The sequence below is a fragment of the Poecilia mexicana genome, unplaced genomic scaffold (genome assembly GCF_051168715.1).
Source record: "Poecilia mexicana isolate PSO_F unplaced genomic scaffold, ASM5116871v1 scaffold_11, whole genome shotgun sequence".
Lineage (NCBI taxonomy): Eukaryota > Metazoa > Chordata > Actinopteri > Cyprinodontiformes > Poeciliidae > Poecilia > Poecilia mexicana.
In genome coordinates, this window is record NW_028263380.1 from 14,397,414 (window position 1) to 14,416,763 (window position 19,350).

General features: G+C 39.4%; 1 protein-coding gene across 3 annotated transcripts in view; it reads left to right on the top strand.

Annotated features, from left to right (window-relative positions):
* The window catches only part of atxn1a (ataxin 1a), a 103,049-nt gene extending 84,240 nt beyond the window's left edge, over positions 1-18,809 (top strand). For all 3 annotated transcript variants that reach the window (XM_014981228.2, XM_088010257.1, XM_014981232.2), the window contains 2 exons: positions 3,975-6,242; positions 9,746-18,809. In XM_014981228.2, coding sequence (XP_014836714.2) covers positions 4,449-6,242; positions 9,746-10,351 — 2,400 coding nt within the window. In that variant the 5' untranslated portion in view covers positions 3,975-4,448 and the 3' untranslated portion in view covers positions 10,352-18,809. The remainder of the gene's footprint in view (positions 1-3,974; positions 6,243-9,745) is intronic.
* The last annotated feature ends 541 nt before the right edge of the window (positions 18,810-19,350 follow it).

A 19,350-nucleotide genomic window follows, 5' to 3' on the forward strand; every position in this document is an offset into this window, starting at 1 on the left:
GCAGTTGTTTAAATCATCCACGTTATATATTATTTATTTTATTTTACCAAGAGGTTTGCATGTATGTGTTGACCAGTCTTTTTTGCTTGGCAAAGAAAAACACGCTACATGTCTCACAAACTGCAGTGTAAATAAATCTGCACTTGCTGCTTCTATGACGTCAGAAAAATCTCTCATCTGATGCATGCAAACTTATTTGACTTTTAATTAGAAAGCATCAGCTTGTCGGGGACAGTTTTTTTTTTCTTATTATATTTTTACTCGCGAAAGCAGATCAACCCAGAGTGAAACCGAGTAATAATACCTAACAGATGCTGGGAGGAAAGAAGCAAATACAATAAGAAGAGAGAAATGAGAACATCAAACTATTAGATGAAAAAATGATAATTGAGAGCAAAATTATATTGCTGAAGATGTGGGCAGGCTGAGGCAGGAGAGTGGGGTGGAGGTGGACTGACAAAGGCAAGTCAAAGGAAAGTACACCTCAGCATTTAAACATCACCTATCAGCTGGCACCATTCAACACACCTTTGAGTCATGGCTACCTGACTGAACAGAAATTCTGATAGTGTGAGTGTATCTATATAAAACAAAGTCTATCTTTCTGTGTGTGTGTGTATATGCGTGTTGGCTACTCTTACACTTGTACGAATGAATGTGCATGTGTGTTTACTCCACTGTTCAACTCTGGGTTGTAAAATTTAACTGTAACAGTTCTTAAAATACAGAAAATCTGCTTTCGAGGCCAGAAGTTTGTTGTCCTGTAGAGGAAACCTATGCGTGCACACTTAAGGTAGATACACTAGCTCAATGCATGTGGTATAATCTAACAAAAAATGTAATCATGCTTAAATAAATTATTTAGCAACAGTTTTTAGGCATTTAATCTTAAGAATTTATACCAATTGTGTTTTCTTGGTGAAGGAGAAATACCATTACCTCCGAGAACAAGTGGAAAGGGTGATGAAAACCTGGCAGACAAAGAGCCTGCAACTGCCTGGATAGCAGAAAAATAGTGAATGTGATGTGCGAAGATAAACAAAACGTTATCCAGACAAAATTATTTCTAAAATTTGCCCTATGATAAGAATTGACTCCTTTAACCTTCTTTTATGTCATTCTATTAAGGGTTAGAAATAGAATTAAATAATGAAATAAGTATCCATGGAAGGGTCTGGATATTTCCATTACCCTCTAGATATGGAAATCAGACATCAAGTGTTTCATTTCTATGTTAAGAGACTTTGAATAGATGTACAGGCTCACCATGTTTTCTTGATAAGGCAGACCAAAAAAAAACTTTTTATCTTAGAAAGATTATAATCTGAACTGTATTTCACTCTAATTATCATACTGTTAATAGTTGTTAATAAATGAGTGTTAGATCGTTATTATTTTAACTCATTACTGCATTTATTTAAAATGGTGTTCAGTCTTTGCTTTCACGAGATATAATACAGTATCATTAGTTTAGCAACAATTTGTTTGTACCCCACCATAAATGCTTTGTTTTACACAATATTACTTAAGACTGTTTATTCACTTTCTTAGTAGTGCAAGGTGCAGTCACACCAGAAACCAGTTGAACTGATAAAACAGAGAAATGCTTGCGCTCCTAAGCTGTGTGTTTGATATACATTCATGGCGTGTGCTGCAATAGACAATTTACCATGTGATTTTTTTTGCAAGAAAATATGCATGGCACCTATTATTCTTATGACACTAAAATGCCTGTAAGTTTAGTTGGTCTATGACTGAAGAAAAGAGAGTGAACATAATTAATATGACCAGGGGTCACCACTTGCATGCACCGCCGTGATGTGCCTGGTTATGTATGAGCGAGAGTGTATTTATAAGAGTGCATTATTGAAGTACTGATACATTATTTATAAGTTCACACCAAGCTGTTCTTTAGCAGTAGGGAGTCATAGTTAACAGATGGCACACATCACACAAATATATTTACTATTACATGGCGAACACATTTCTGCACACAGCAGAGTATTCTGGGATTATTGTTTTAATGTTTTACACTTTATCTACCAAAGACTTTTGCTAACAGGATTTTTTGGATGATATACTTTTATCACATATAAATGTTATATCTGATATTATATTCTCTTCTTTTTGTGAACTAAAGTTTCAACTAATGTGTTCCTGTTTTAGATCAAATAGTGCTACCACAGTTAACTCTATTTCCTAAAAGCTAAATATTGAAAGAGATTCAATGCAATGCACCAGTCCCTCCTGCAGCAAAACACACGTAGAACATCATGCTGCCACACCTGTACTTCATAATTGTAATGGTGTTCTTAGGCTTGCAAGTTTCCTTCTTTCCCTGCCAAATGTAACAATAGTTATTATGACCAAAAACCTCAGTCTTAGTTTCAGTAGACCACAGAACTTGTCTCCAGCAACAAAGTGTTTGTGCTGGCAAGCATTTGCAAACTAGCTTTTTATGTTGACTTTAGAGGAAATGACCTTTTCCTCTTTGGGCTGTAATAGAAAATGTCATTTTTAGCCTTATTTCATCTTTGATGGAACTGATGATACTTTTTGTTTTACGATTTATTTACTGACTATATCTCCTGTGTTTTTGTATTTCTGCAAGATGTGCTTTTCCATTGAAGAAGTTTCCACATAATGTTAGATGTTTCCACAGCTGTGATAGTATAAGAGACATGAAGACGTCTTGGGTAAAATGCTTAACCTGGAAATTGTCTTAAAGGACTGACATGTGTGGAATGTGGTTTGCACCCCTGTTTGACCTGAAGCCATGAATAACTGACAAAGAAGAATTAGAAGTTTCTCCTGAAATCCTTATTGACTCTCTTCCCTGCCATAAAACATTTCCCTCCCAAAAGTGAGGGGTAGTTCATGAGGTAGGGGTAAGGATTGTCTTCTGTCCATCTGGCAGTAGAGATAAGATCAGACTTTCCGTGGGTCTTTGCCTTGGTGACTATATAACCATGTGATGTGTGTCTTCTCCTGACTGCGTTCAGTGAGACGGGTCTTCGAACACTTTTGCCCTCGAATAAAGAAACTTAAAGACAAAGATTAATCTTTCTCTTATTATTGAAACAGATTCTCATTCTTTGATTAATGAAATTTCCATAAAAAGGCTTTTAGCCCATTTTGATCCAAGTGTCGGAATGGTGAGCTTCTGTTCTCTTCAGCCAGCATCTTCACAAGGTCTCTTGCTTTTGTTCTGGGGTTGATATAAGTGTGCCTCACCAAAGCACGTTCATCTCACAGACTCCTTGCCCTTCCTAAAAAAATATGATGCATTCCCACACTGTTTATACTTGCATATAATTATTTGGCACCTTTAGTCTATGAAAATTGGTTTGGAAAGAGAATTGAAGTGGCTCACAACTCTCTTGCTGATATGTTGACTGATTTCTTCTCGAGTTGTCACCTTAGATTTCGTGCACAGGCATGACTCAAATAAACCCAAATGTTGTGAAAACCCGTCAGAAGGTCAGAGTGTCACGACATGTCACTAGGGCTTTTTCAAATTATTTAAAGGCATACTGATCTTAGCGTTTGTAAACTTCTGAATTTCGAAAAGGTTATAAAATCTTTAAGCAAAAGTCATTCTGAGAATATTCTGACATTTCACAAATAGAAATACCGTTTTCTATCATTGAAAACAGTATGTGTTTTCAACCTTTTTTATGTGAACTTACATACAAAAGGTAAAATTTTAGTTATTCTCAAACACGTGGTGCATCTAAATATCTGTAGATGTAAGGAACATCGACAAGATTAGTTTTGTAATTGGCCAATGCCCACATTGCCTTGCAATGTACTGAGTCTCTGCTTCATAGTTGCCCACCAATAAAAATGTTTTGTGTAGGGCCTCTTCTTTTAGCTTTTTGCAACAGGGATGACCTCATATTTCTATAACCTATGTTTATGTTTCTTGCCTCTTCCATTTACTGTTTCAACAGTTAAGTTTTTCTCTTCTACAGGCTTTCGCTCTGTGTGGGAAGACTTTCTTTTGGAGGGAGATGATTCCACATGAAGTACAACGTACTCGGCCCCCCATCATCCTCTGCAGCAGCAGCAGAAGGTGTAACGTTGTGACGCTCTCTCATACCAGACTGGGCTCAGCCCTCGGCCACTGAAGATTCCTGGACAGATCGGGCCGCCCCACTCCTCCCATTAACCAACCTCCTATTATCTCCATTTCTGATCCTAATTTCACTGAAACACAATGTTTGTCAGCTGTTTGGAGTAAAATGGAGGAAGGTTTTTAAAGGTTTATTTGCAATTGACCTGGAAAAGGAATTAAGCATTAAAAGCAAAAAGAAAGGATTGAAGAAAAGTGACGAGGACAGTCGGAGTGAAAGTTCAAAACAAGAAAGGGAATCGTATTGGATCAATTTTAAAGAAAGAATACAGCAAGTACAGTTGCGAGTTCAACGACGTGAAGTGAAATCAGCATGAAGTCCAACCAGGAACGCAGCAATGAATGTCTGCCCCCCAAAAAGAGGGGCACGTCAAGTACATTACCGCCTGAAAGTCGCTCTCCGGCTATACAACCTGTTCATGACAGGCCGGAGAACACGGCCTGCTTTGTTAGTGCAGCTAGTGGAAATGAAAGCAATATTAGTGCACATCATAGCTCCAACAAAACTGATGGGCCCCAGTATAAATCCCCCTCCACCTTATCAGACTCTTCCACCTCCTCTTCCTCTTTGAGGCTAGTATCATCTCTCCCCACAGTGTACACATCCCCCCTATCTCAATCTACGATTGGAGGAACAGTCCATTATACACAACTGCCTCCCAATATGCAGTTCATCGCTTCATCGTACACTACTCCATATACAAGCTACATTTCTCCTCAGATACTCCCACCTCCTCCGCCTCCCCCCCTCTCCTCCTCTTCAGCCACACAGAGACCATCGTACACAGAGACGTCACCTGCTCAGACGCTGGTCACCAAACAGGAACAGCATCGAGCGTCCTCGGGACGCACCTCCATGCCTCCTCCTTCTACGGACCCTTTTCCCCATCATATTCAAATGTCAACGTCGCCAAGGACTGTGTCATCACCTCACCACCAAGGAGGCACTCACCTACTGTCCCAGTCCATGCATCACCACCAATCATTGGGGAAATATACAGATGGCTACAGCAGAAAGGAGGAAGGAACCAGACACAGAGAGCTCCATAACGGGGAGCTGGAGAGGGGTAGGAGATTTGGACCCCCACCAGAACCTGGCCTCTTAAAGTCGGGAGGTAAATCAAGGGAGGACAGGTCCTCCTTGTCTTCCTTTGAGGCTCGTCATTTGGTTTTGCCGTCAGACTACTCTACTCATGATCACCTAGGGTTAAGAACCTCTGTCATGTTAATACCCAATAGCCATGGGGACCACCAGTTGGTACCACCCAGAGCCAGCCCTGAGAAACTGACAGCTTCCACGCCCACACACCTGGAGAAAGGCAGCATGGGTAAGCCTGTCAGTCGCCCACCCTCATCATCCAACACCACCTGCTCTTTCACATTTCCACCTCCACTAAGTGCAGACAGTCTGAAAGCTGCTGTCGGCACACTGCCGCCCCAGACTGTTATCCAGACCACCCACAATGCTTCAGAGCCACTGTCAATGGGACTCCCTTCGACAAGCATCTACCCACAGCAACCTCTTATTGGTTACATTACAGGGGGCAGTGGGAGCAGCTACCACACCGGCCTACAGCAACACTTGCTCATTCCAGGCACCCAACCAGTCATCATCCCAGTTAGCGGAGGTGGGGTCCCCACACTAGAGCCTGTAACCTCCCACATCACATCATCAACTCAAGCTGCACCTTTTCCTGCTACACTCCCACACACATACATCGCTGCCACTGCCCCGAAAGGAGAAACTGTGGAGACCCAAAGTGGCTCGTTCCACGTGGCTGCTCCAGGCGCAGTGGTTCAAGCCCAGCTTCATCTCCCCATTGTTCCCGCTCCACCAGGGCTAGTTGCAGCTTCCACTCCTCCAGCTCATTCAAGTACAGTGGTGTCCCCCTCACTCCCGCCGTATTTTATCAAGGGTTCCATCATCCAGCTGGCAGACGGCGAACTGAAACGCGTGGAGGACCTGAAGACAGAGGACTTCATCCAGAGTGCAGAGATTAGCAGCGAGCTGAAGATCGATTCGTCCACAGTGGAGCGCATAGAAGGGAGCCACACCTCACCTAACTTTGCCGTTGTTCAGTTCTCTGTTGGTGAACATCGCACACAGGTAAGAAAAGTAAACAGAAGTACACCTAGAAATGTATCTCTGTACATTAATCATTGCCATTTATTAAGTAGTAGCAATTAAAAATTTAAGCCATAGTTTGTGTAGACAGAAACAACTACACTCTGAATACCTTCGAGATATTTTAGAAATTAAGATGTGGGTGGACATATTTGAATTGTGTATATTCTCCAAACACTGAGTAAAATGTACACATGCAAATTGAAATACAGTCGTGTTCTACAAATTAGAGTATTATTAGAAAACACATTTATTTTATGGGTCAGGAAGTGTTTGCCATAATTCTGACCGGATATTTAAATACTCATACTAGAATTGATATGGCTCATTCGAGTTTCCAGAAAATGGCCCAGTTTTTAAGCAAAATCCGCTTACTTTAATAATAGTGAAACAACCAATTTAGTTTTCTCTGTTTGTGACAGTTTGGGTGATCTTGTTGAAAATGGCTCACTAGTCTGACAAAGATTACAAATAAACTATAGAACTAATTTTTGAATAGACAAACCTGGTTTCTGGAAAGCTGTAAAGCCTAAATGAGCTATAATAACTTTAGTGAAATATCCACTACAATTGTATTAATTATTATAAGTTAAGTGTAACCACGTCTCAGTGAGTTGTGTAGATACATTTGACCCTGCATGTAAAATCTTTATTCAATGTGGATAAAAATAAAAATAAAAATATAGACTAAATTTCAAAATGAGCAAAAAAAGTTTCATAAATTATTGAATATTGTGAAGATTATCATTTCCCTCCAAACAAGAGCAATTAAAAGTTGTTAATCAAAACTCAAATTAAAACTGACATTGATTAAATTATTATATAAAATAAAAAACATGCTGTAGTAATTATTGCCCCTGTTTATTAAGTTGGCCTCACAGAAAGACTGTCATCTCCTTTGAAATCAGTGACCATATAAGGCAACTTCAAGAAATTAATCGTTCTGATAATTTCTTTTTCACCTTTTAGAGAAATTGTCAAATTGTCAGCCTAATAGTTAAAGTGACTGTAATTTTGCCTTTAGAACCAGCCCAGATGGCTGCTTCCCACTGCTTCTATTATTTAAACAAAGTTAATAAGTTATCAACAGTAACTCTGAAGCGAGATGAAAAAAGAATTTCCCTTATTGGTTAAATAAAGTCTTTGCAAAAAGTGGTCAAAAATGCATTGCGGTACTTTATTTAAGATTCCCTGAATTGTAAACCATTTCACCTACAAGAATGCTAAGACCTGTAGTAGAGATGTCTGTTTGTTCATATGTGGTGATTATTATGTTGAATGACAAGTGTTGAGCTGCACCCACCTTAATTACTTTATTATCATGAATCTCAGGACTCGGCTGTTCCCCCTGTAATTAACTTCAATGTACTTGGATGACAGTCTTGTTACGAACACGTTCTTATTATGAGCTTCACACAAGTTCAAAGAGTTGAGATCTGGAATCTATGCGACAGCTTGTGAAATTATTGAGTAAATCAGGCAACAAAATATCCTTTGATAATGAGCACATCTTCATAGAAAATACAAAATACTGCCTAAACCACTTCGCTTATTTGCAGTACTTTGTAGCTTTCATTTAATGAGCAATGAAAAGGAGTTGGGCCTTCGGTTTAGCATGTTGAGGGAAATTAAATGAAAACCAAAAACTGACAAATATCTCAGACAACTTTTAAGGAGACCTTAAAGTTTTAATGTTAGTCAAAATTTGGCTTAAATAACATGAAAACATGAGTCCATGTGATTAAGCGTGTTGGCGTTAACTTAACGGTGTGGGGTCCGTTTGTACCATCATTTAGCATCATTTAAGCTCTAAGGATTGTTGCTAACCGTCTCCATCCATCTGAACACTGTACCTGTCTTCTGATGGCTACATTTAGCTTAATAGTGCACCGTGTCACAAGCAGTTTTTGAGGAATATTTCTGGGACCTTTTTGAATCTTTGCAAAGAAGAATCGAAGCGGAATACAAAAGCTGGTCCCACCCAGTCCTAGCAAGGTGTGCCTTATAATGTGGCTTGCTAAAGTATGCAGAACTTGTTTTTTTCTCTGTAACTAAGATCTTTCAACAGCCTTTAGGGGTTTTTTTCTTATTTTTTCCTTATTCTCATTCTCTCTCTCTCTCTCTCTCTCTCTCTCTTTTTCTTTCTCTCTCTCTCTCTGTCTCTCTCTGTCTTACACACACACATATATACAAATACCTACTACTCACTTTCAGAGTGTGCAATCAAGTCATTTCATCTTTGTAATGGCTCTTCAGCCCACGTCGCACATCTAAAATCCTCCCCCTTGCCAGCAACTTCTCTTTGATTCTGCACCCCACAAGATCTGACCGTCTCACCAAGCAGACTCAGCTTTCTCCTCCATGTTGTTTATTTTTTAAGACCATTTGAAGCAGCTTTCATCCTATACTACAAAAAGTTAGACTGAAAAATACTGGCCAGTGTGTGTTTGGGAGGGTGATTGAAACATCTTAAACATCTTTGTAAGTTTGTGTTTCAGTTTTAATATCTCTTCATTTCTTCTGGTCCACTATTTTACATCCTGCTTTATTTCTATTGATTCTGAGGTTAAACCCATCATATAGACTTTCCTGATTATATGGGAAGCCATGCCAAGGTCATATTCAAAGATTATGTTTTGTAGTGTATATAGGTCAGCCTCGCTTCTGTCAGACTGCCTCAGGGCAGCTGTGGCTACTATCCAGTAGCTTGCCACCATCAGCACGTGAATGCATGCGTGAGTGACTGTAGTGTGAAGCGCTTTGGGGTCCTATGGACTTGCTAAGGCACTATACAAGTACAAAACCATTTAACATTTATCTAAATTATGATGGAATCCAAAACAAGATCACGTCTTCCCTTTCTCTCCCTGCCCTTCTTCCTGTGGGCTGTTCACTAAATCATAACAAAGATTGTTCATGCATTGCTTCTCTTCAAGTAAACTATTTTTTTTTCCAGTTTCCAAAAACACTTTGGTTTAATTAGAAATCTTAAACAAACTGTATGTCTTTATGTTGCCTTGGCGATGGACTGATCAACATCTATAATCCATATTGATGCTTAGGTAGGCCTGTTCAGGGTCAAAAGCCATAGATAGATTCAGATTTTCCATTCTACATTTTCGTAAATTCTATGTCACAAGCAAATGTATTGTAGGAGATGGTGATTCCACAATCTGGCTTTGCAGGGTATTTAATAAATCGGGTGCCTTGAGGTGGTTCACATGAGATCTTTGTCTCTTTAGCTTTATAATCACCAAAACAGTCCAGGTCTGCCAAAAATGCTCTGAACAAATCTTGCACAGAACCAGAAAGCAATTGTAAACCTGTATTCTCTGAACAATCTCATATCCTTTCATGAATGAATATTGCCATTTGCTGTTCATGCAAATGTACAATGTTGAATAAATTTTACATGCAGTGTCAGCATGTTTAGATCCATGTTTTGAATAAGCGCTTTAACGTTTCCTTATTGCCCCTTTCTCTAGGTGAGTGTGGAGGTGTTGCTTGAGTACCCCTTCTTTGTGTTTGGCCAAGGATGGTCTTCATGTTGTCCGGACCGAACCACTCAGCTTCTGGAGCTGCCTTGTACAAAGCTTTCCGTGGGTGATGTTTGTATTTCACTCACTCTCAAAAACCTGAAGAACGGCTCTCTGAAGAAGACGCAATCTCTGGAACCAGAAAGCAACGCTTCAGTCCCTCACTCTAGCCACGGGCACCTTAAACCCCCCAGAGCCATCTCGGAAGCATCCCAGAGCTCCAGTGTGGGAAATTCCAGACACAGAGAGCGCGAGAACGGGATCAGCCAGCGGGAGAGCGGCGAAAGCGGGAGTGGGAGTGGAGGAGACCCCAGAGTGGAAAATGGAGATCTCACGTTTGGGGAAAGAGGATCTGTTTCCAAAGGTCAGGTTGCCAGGAGCACAGACCCCAACTCCAGTAGGCCGTCGGGCAGCAGAAAGCGGAGGTGGTCTGCCCCCGAGGGCCGGAAAGTAGAAAAATCAGAAGAGGAGCCCCCTTTGACCTTGCCCAAACCTTCCTTCATTCCTCACGACGTGAAAGTCAGCATTGAGGGAAGGTCAAGTATTGGCAAGTAAAAAGGAAAGCAGGACTGTTAAAAACATTTGGGATTACAAAAGAAACAAAACAGGATTCTTCAGTAAAAGGAATGCCCACATTAATATTTCATTTGTTTATTTTATTGTTTTCTATCTTGAATACTGTACTGTAGAGGTAACTGTACTCTACGGCGTATCACCTTACATATTATCACATGAGCAATCGGTGCCGTTGTTGGTGATATTTTCATGAGATGATGTATGCTGAGGGATTGGGGAGGAGTACTGAACTTTGTTTTTGGTGGCTCTGTGACACACTGGCACCACGCTCGATGGCTCTGCCCAGCCACAGACACTTTACACAATATGTAAATTTCACGCTGATGCAGGCTCTCTTGGTTTTTTCTTGACAGCAATTTCATTCCCTGGGCGCTTGTACGGAGACTGCCTGGACAAAAAAAACAACAAAAAAAAAAAAAACACGTCAACCACCGACACTTGCCAAATTAGCAGTAAAACATCAGCTGATTTTAAAGATTAGGGATTTGTAGCTAAATCCTGAATGTAATTGTCAAAAGTAATTGGTATTTGGTACAATTTACGTCCATCTATTTTTTTTCTATAAATGCGTCAGAACAAATCACGCAGGGGTCACCGAGTAGAGCCAGTGCGTCACATAGTAGAGAGGGAACAACACTTACTCTGCTTACTTTATTGACAGCAGAGTCTTTACTTTTATCTGTAGCATTTTCATCTTAATGTTTTAATTTTGTTAACCTCTCATCTTTTATCTCACAAGATAGTTGCTTTAAATGATTGTCAGAAAAAAACAAAAAACTAAATCAGGGGTCATTTATTCCTTGATTGAACCCTCGTTGGGTCGTTGTTGGTGTGTAAATGTGATACCCTAACCTGATACATACAAGTGCAAAACACACTGTGTTGGTGAGCATTGCTTTAAGAAAAGATGATTGTGTACAATCCTAATTGTATTTGATGAATCGCTTTGTATTTTTTGTCTGTTTAGAAGAGCTGCGTGAGAGGAACAAAGAGAAATTTTTTGCATGTGAGCTCTGAGAGGGTCAGGATGTTTCGAATCACTTTAAACACCTGTCACACTCACCCTACAGCAAAGCAGACTTTAGTTGTATCTTTATTCACACAGTACTGTATGTTTTTAGATATTTTTTTTTTATTACTTGGAGAAAAGTAGAAAGTAGCAGCAGCACTTTGGAGAGGAGAAGCGTTTGGAAGAGCAACAGGGAGCTGATGTGCCATGGAATCATAAAGCAGTGGATGAATGTGACAGGTATAGAAGAAATTCTAGGTCAGACATGGATTAAACTGGTGGCGTATTGATGACGTTAAGTACAAATATAGTAATTTACGGTGCCTTGCAAAAGTTTTTTATTTTTATTTTGTCACATCACAATCACAAACTTCAATGTACTTTTTTGGGGGTTGGGGGGTTCATGTAATAGATCCACACAAAGGAGTGCTTAATTGTAAAGTTGGAGTAGATCAATCCCGGTTGTTTTTACTAATAAAAATCGGAACAATTTGTGACGTAATTTTTTTTCTTTTCATATTCAGCATATTTTTACCGGAACGTAAGTGCAAAATGTCTGGCTTTCTTCCAGCATGATTATGTATTTTGTTCCAAACGCTGTCTAATAAACTGATCAGCTTCCCTCACCCTGCTGAAGAAAGGCATCCTCGCAGCATCATATTGCCACCACTATGTTTCACAGTTTGAATCATATGTTCAGTGTGATGTGCACAGCGTTTTGCAAGGAGGCCAAAGATGTTTTGGTGCCGTCTCACGAGAGCGCCTTCTTTCACCAGTTTGCTGTGTCTCCATAGTTTGCTGCAATTTTTTTAAAAGGACTTTGAATACCTTTCTTTCTTTCTACAGTGACTTCCTTCTTGCCACTTTCATACAGGCCAGATTTGTGGAGCGAAACCTGTCATTTTTACACAGGTTTAATTAAATGAAACTTGCACGGGGTTTTATTTTTGGCATCACAAAGAGGGTGTTGAATACAAATGCACACCACACTTCACTCTTTACAATTACCCGCTACTTTGTCACGCGAATGCAAGGCAGCGTGTGGTTTTAATGTGACAAAATGTGTAAAAATAGCCATGTGGATTCTTTTGCAAGGCACCATGCACAATAGTAGACAAGTATTGGAATGTGTTTTCATAGTTTGGGCTGTGGGATAAAGGTGAACAGAAAAACAAAACAACAGCTTATTAACATCCCAGTGATGTTCTGTGCTAAACCAAGAGCTTAGAAACTCACACCACATCATTTTGAAGGTCACCATGTATTTTGTAACGTGTGTGTGTGTGTGCGTGTGTGTGTGTGTGTGTGTGTGTGTGTGTGTGTGTGTGTGTGTGATGCTGGTCTGTGTCTCTCCATACACCCACACGCAGACAAAAAAAAAAATTAACAGTACAGACCATCCCTGAAATCATTGACCTTTGATATGTACTGTATTTGTCAATACACTTTTAGATTTCTGCAGGTGCAAGCATATTTGGTGCACGGTGTCCCTACTGCAAAGACACCGGTGGACTGACATTGGACTGGTGCACACCGCTAGCAGTAGTGCTTTGTGGTGTGTTTGTGTATGGATGGGAATTTAGGAGTATGTGTGTGTGTTTGCGTGTACATGTGCATTGTGCATAGGAAAGAGGTAGTTATTAGATATATATTTAGGAAATGCTTAATGTCCAGTGTTTCTACTTGGAGTCTTTACTTACGAGAATCTTGCAATTTGCACATCAGGAGGAGGGAGTGAGGTGGAGACATGATTTTCAGCGCCCCTGTCCTGAAACAAACTCTAGACCACATAAAACACACTGGAGGAAACCAGGGTTTTTTTTTTTTTTGGTTTTTTTTTTCTGTTCCACAACAGGCACTTCGCCACATTTAGAGCACATGCTTCTACATCAGCTCTTTAAATGTCAGTTACGAAAAAATGTATTTAAACAGAGAGCAAAATTTAAATGTGCCTGCCTACTGAGTTTATTCAAAGATGGAATATTTTCTAGTGTCTCTCGAGATTTGCCCCACGATTTGCCCCACGGTCGAGCCCCTAGTGACGGAGATGGAGCGTCTCAAACAGCTGAAAGCCATTATCACTAAGACTTAGCGGTTACCTCAGCAAATGTGCTTGCCTGGTGGTTGGTATTGATGATTTTTTTTAAATCAGTGGTGTTATAGGTTCGACACAATTACATGCTGGTTCTTGCATATAAAAGTCCTTGAAATTTTGATTGTTTTGAAACATATGTAATAAAGGAACTTAGTTGCTTAACTTTTACATTTTCTTTGTGTAAAACCCTTCACGCCAGATTAAGACCATGCCATGATATTTAAATCAGCCAGGATGTTGATGATTATTGAAAGATCTTCTTTGATGCTTTAAGAAGACAATGTGCAAACTATTATGGGTAAAGGAGCATGGGAGTTACTCAAACAATTTAAGCAAATTTTTGTAATGAGATTATGTTGATTTATTGGTAGCATATCGGGGTCCTCAGTGAAGAAGCTTTACTTAGCGTTAGGAGTAGCTAATCAGTGACACGTTGCCATCAATTTTGCTCATTAGTGATTTTAAGGTTGAGTGGCCTGATGCTAGGGCTACAACCTTATTATGCACACAATAGACAGTCAATAATCAAAATTTTGTTTTTAAGCCTTTGGAACTGCAGTTTCTACAGCTTGAACAAGCAACCCACCATCCCAATAAATAAATAAATAAATGATTTGTAATGGCCAGGCAGGTATGTCCTCAGCCCCCTGTGGAATAGCACACACACCCTAAACAAAGATTTTCAATCTGCAGTTCAAATGTTATTTTCCAAGTTTTCTTTTTAAAGAGATGGTCTTAATCTGTAGCGAAGGAGACCAGACCACATTTCACCACGAGATGAATTCTTCTGCAAGCATATCTGTTATGCATAACTGCTTCAGGTCAGCTTTCATATCCCGCCTCTTAAGCCATGGCTTATCGACATTTATCCCACAGCTTGTAGATCCACCTCTAAGGGGCAATGATGTCTCATGTGGTGAGTGTTTGTTGGGTTGATGGCAGGATGCGTGTGTGTTGAGATGGGCGGATCAGTCAATGAAACAAGACGATAAAGGGGAGTTAACGAGAAGACCCCAAATGAGATTTGAAAATGCTTTATTTTTTTTTTTAATAATAAAACAGGGTTTTCAGATCAACATCACCATAGTAGTGCTCTTTTATTTCTTTCCTCTCCTTCAGAAACCTATTCAAGAGAAGTATGTGTTCCTGTGTGCATGGGTTTTATAAATGTATGTTTCTTGTTTTGTCTATTCCCTCTTACCAAAAAAAAAAAAAAAAAATCAAGGAAAAATCAGCATTAAAACAAACCTTGCCCACACTCCAATCATCTAAACTTTTTGTATTCAAATAGGTTAAACCTAAAAAGAATCGCATACCAAAGCCTAATTAACCTACTCTTGCTTTGGTTGGGTTAGGAAAGCAATAGAAAAACCATATTCAGGCACTTTGCTCCCATGAGTGGAACAGTCTCTGCAATAAACATTTAATGAAAATATTCCTCCAGCATTACAGTCAAAACAAACGTCTGTCTATTGTGAAAATATAATATTTAGATAATTATCCATCAATACAACTCAACAAAACGTTTACCCCTTTACCATAAATTCTACTTTAATATCTTGAAATTGCTGTTTGCAATACCAGTTGCTAGTTTTCAGGGAAGACTCGTACATATATGCAGTAACGTAATTTAACTCCCCCAAACCTCTTCTGTTTTTCCTGCTGGTCAGTCGTTAACGCTGATGCTAAAGCTACAGGTTAGCATACGTCACATGCACCTCAAAGCAACCAGCACTTTGTCTCTGCCCAGCTCTGCCTCGTTGCCACGACTACATAGTGACCTCGTTAACTTTGTTTCAGGTACCCGATCGCAGCCAGCCAACCTCCCAGATACCTCCTCTTGAGGCAAAGCAATCGTTTAACCCCGTAACAACCGCTAGCTACCTTTCAGTGTGATCCTGTCTTCATGTTAAAGTATAATGACCATTAAGGGTTTTTTTTGTTTGTTTTTTGTTTTTTTTTTTTAGGGGAAAATGGTTTCTGTGGAAAGGTTATGATCAGTCAGTATCCTTAAAGGGTAAAGTGAAAACAATAAGCTACGTTTGGAGGAAGAATTTGAAACAGTTAATGCAATGCCTAAGAGTGAGGCCAGCTCCGAAATGGGTCTCCGTTTCAATGATTTTATAAACGTTTTAACCATCATCATCTTTCACACAGATGTTGTTGGATATACACACTGATCACATGTTTGTCTGTGGTTCCTTACTGAAAATGTTTCTTGAGAAATTCACATTGCATAACATAAAGTGTTGAGTGTAATTGACCATAGATTTTTAAATAAACTACTCTCTCTTGCGAGGTTGGACTGAAAACCTTCAAATGGACCGCTATGAGCGACTCACCAAAGAGCAACATGGTTTCTATTGTAAATAACCATTCAGGGCAAATATAAAAGGGGATCAGAGGTTGTAAAATATGGTTCACATGAATCGCTGTGTAGTTCTTAAGATTAGTTTTGAGATGGCAAAAATTCATCAGATTAAACAATGTTGTTATTGGGTCATTGCATATAAAAGTGGAGGTCCTCGTGCTGTTAAAGACTTTAACAGCACTAGCTTAGCTGGTGATCAAATTATCTAGTGTTAAATACGTAGAAAGGTGATACTGGTGTGTTATTCATCAAAGGGAACATGTCAACCTATGTCAGTGAAACACAAGACAGATACTCAATCATGTGACAAGTATATTATTAATTATTTTAATCCTCATAGGACAACTGAAATTGAAACTGCAACTCAGTTAATTTCTCTGAATCATCATTTGGTTTAATTAATGTGATTATGCTTATTAAATTAGATCTGTTAAAGCCTTCATTTTGTGTTTTTATCTTAAAATAATTTGTAGAGGTATTGCTATTCGACCCTGTTTCAGAGTGAATGTATTCCAAATCTCTGTCTATGAAACCTGTGGTCATTCAGAAAGTTATATACTGCAGGTAAGACACTGATTGCTCGTATCCTCTTCACAGAACCCCACTTAAAAAAAAAAATTAAATTAAATCTTGCCACTAAGGTTTTTATTTCACCGAGAAAATTCTGTCAATTTTCGTTAATAACACAAGTGAGCTTGGCATGGAGGTTTGTCGTGGATGAAGTTGAGGGAGTCGTAAAGTTCTTGTTTTGTTTATTGGTCTGAAGTTCGCCCATTTTTTATCCCCTTTAAATATATCCTTGTAATGTGCAATACTTACATTTTATTTTCCCCTCTATTACCGTGCCAAGTGTATGTAGAGTGTTCAGCGAGCTTTTGTGTTCTAACCTCTCTCCATGTGTGGCCCTTCTGCAAAACAAAAGTAAGGAGGCTTTTTTTAAAGCAAGAAACAAACCCACCTTTTTTTTTCCAAGTTACTCTCTTTTCCCTACACCTGTGTGGCCTTCCTCTGTTTTTGTGTATGTCTGCATCATGAGTCCTGCGTGTCGTTCAAACACGTACGAGTGTGTTTTATGTGTGTGTTTGTTGTTTTCTTCTCTAATTGACTGTGAGATCCTCAGTTGTTCCTGGTGGGACTCACAGATAAGAAAAATATAAACTCACTGATAGTGGGGACCACTTTTTGTAAAAAGTTGGGAAAAGAAGAATAAAAGTAAAAAAAAACAAAACAAAAAAACAAAGATGCACATGTAAGTAGATGTAAAAAAAAAAAAAAAAAGAAAAACTTGATAATGTTTCAGCACTTTCTAATCCTGGGACGGGCTCGGTCTAACCCCTCTTTCTCAGACCGCGGCCTCATCCTAGGGAAAACATTCATTCAAAAATACATAGAGAGTGACAGTGGGGGAGGGGGGCAGGAGTATAATTACTGATGGGATAGAGATGTGGCTTAAGTTTTATTTTTTTGCACATCAGCTTTCTTTATTTCTTTGCAGTAACCTTGAGTTTGTCTCACCTTCACTTGGCGCCGGCGCGTTCCTGGGTCCAACGGGCCGAGGCGCTAGGTGATTCTGTGGCTTGTTTTCCATGAAGAAAACCTGTTTCAGTCTTCTTCTTTTTTTCTGTGTGAGGAACAGAACCCCCCCAGCCCCCACCCCAAACCATAGCATCCAAGTTGGGTCATTATTTGTGCTTTCATTGTGCTCCCATGTTTTTGAGCTCTAATTTGGCAGAGGTGTTTGACAGCTCGGTTTGGGTCGTGTGGTGTGAAAACACTGCGTGCAAACCTTCGCTTTGTTTGCATTATCTTTTGGTGCAGGAGCTTTGTTTGTGTGTCGGTTCTGGTCTCCTCGTAGCACTCGGTATAATGTCAGGGGACTTGGAAAAACTATGTAGAGAATGTGTCATTGTTCATTCTTAAGACAAGCTTCCTCAGTTGAGGAACACTGCTTATGTTTTTTCTTTTCTTTTTTTTTTTTTAAATTGGCTTCTTGCACAACTTGACAAACAAAATGAATGTTGGTGTGTGAGCTTTGACTTTTTTAATCAAAAAAAAAAAAAGGCATGTGTGCTCCATTGTTTCTTGATGTTTGTATTTTCATTTTTGCAAGAAAAAGGATGTTTTTTGGCACTTTTTTGTGTTTTAAAGTTTTAAAAGTGAATAGAACTTTATCAGGATTCCTCTTTTTCCTTGTTAATTATGTTCGTTTTCTTTTTTGTTGTTGTTGTTTGTTTGTCCATAGCGCTGGATAACCAACTCAGGCAGAAAGATTAAAAAAAAAAATAAATAAATGTGTAAAGGTCCACTTAACAGTTAAGTTTCACCCCCAATCAATTTACATAGTGGGCTGTTTTAATGTATGTACATTTATCACATATAATTTGATATTGCAGTTGATTTTTTTTTGATGATTAACAAATGTCATAACTGAAAGTAAACTATAAATTATTACTCTGGTATTCTGTGTAATATGCTGGAGATGCCTTGGATTTCTCTTCGGTGTACTAAACATCTGCGCACGGCGACAAACTCTCAGAACTGTTTGCCTCTGACCCTCCCCACTGCCATGGAGGGGACGGAGGCCATCCGTCAGCCGATTCCTTCCCCTGGTCTGAACACTCAGCCCTGAGGCTCGCCACCGGTCTGCCTAGCTATCACTCTGCGAACCTGGAACATCGAGTACTAAACTGAAACTCTATACAGGCCGACGAGGTGGGGGCAGAGACCCCTACATCAGCACAGTCCGGCACAGACAGTCTGTCCTGTGGTGGGCCACAGAAATTCCCAGCCAACTTGTTTGTACTATATTGTACTCACTCAAGTCTCCGTGTGTCACCACCCTTATCCTCTATAGCAAATGGAGAAAGAAAGAAAAAAAAAACCTGTTGGTGTATGTATTTGACATCTGTATAAATGCACCTCTTTGAAAAGGAAAATGAAACCTTGACATATCTGGACTAAACTGACAACTTGTGTCTTTATTTAAGAGCGACACACTGATAGGCATAAACGCTGCACTTAAATCACCATTTGTCTGGGAGTTTGTTTTTCCGTTAGCTGAGCAGCGCCCTCTAGTGTCTGATAGGCTGCATGGCACGTTGCCACTTTGAGGAATTTTTTCAGAAGTTTGCATTTAGCACGCATTAAACCATAGGAACTTCTATGCTTTCTGTGGTTCCATAGGAGAGATCTGTTGTATCCTCATCTACGTTTTTATCCATCTAGATAAGACTCTTTAAATCACATGAATGAACTCCCAGGGCATTGAGACCATCTAAAGGTAGGTGCATATCGGTAAATTAATGAAGTCATCAAAAATGTCAATGTATTTGTTTATTCAATTCATAAATTGAAACTTGTATAGAGGTACATATCATTTTTAATTGCTTATGTTTATTTCTGGTTTACATCACATCTTTTTTCCATGTTAGAGAAATTTTAAGTTCGAAGTTGGAGAAAAGCAACCCTGCAGAGCGATGCTGCCACCACTGTGTTTCATAGTC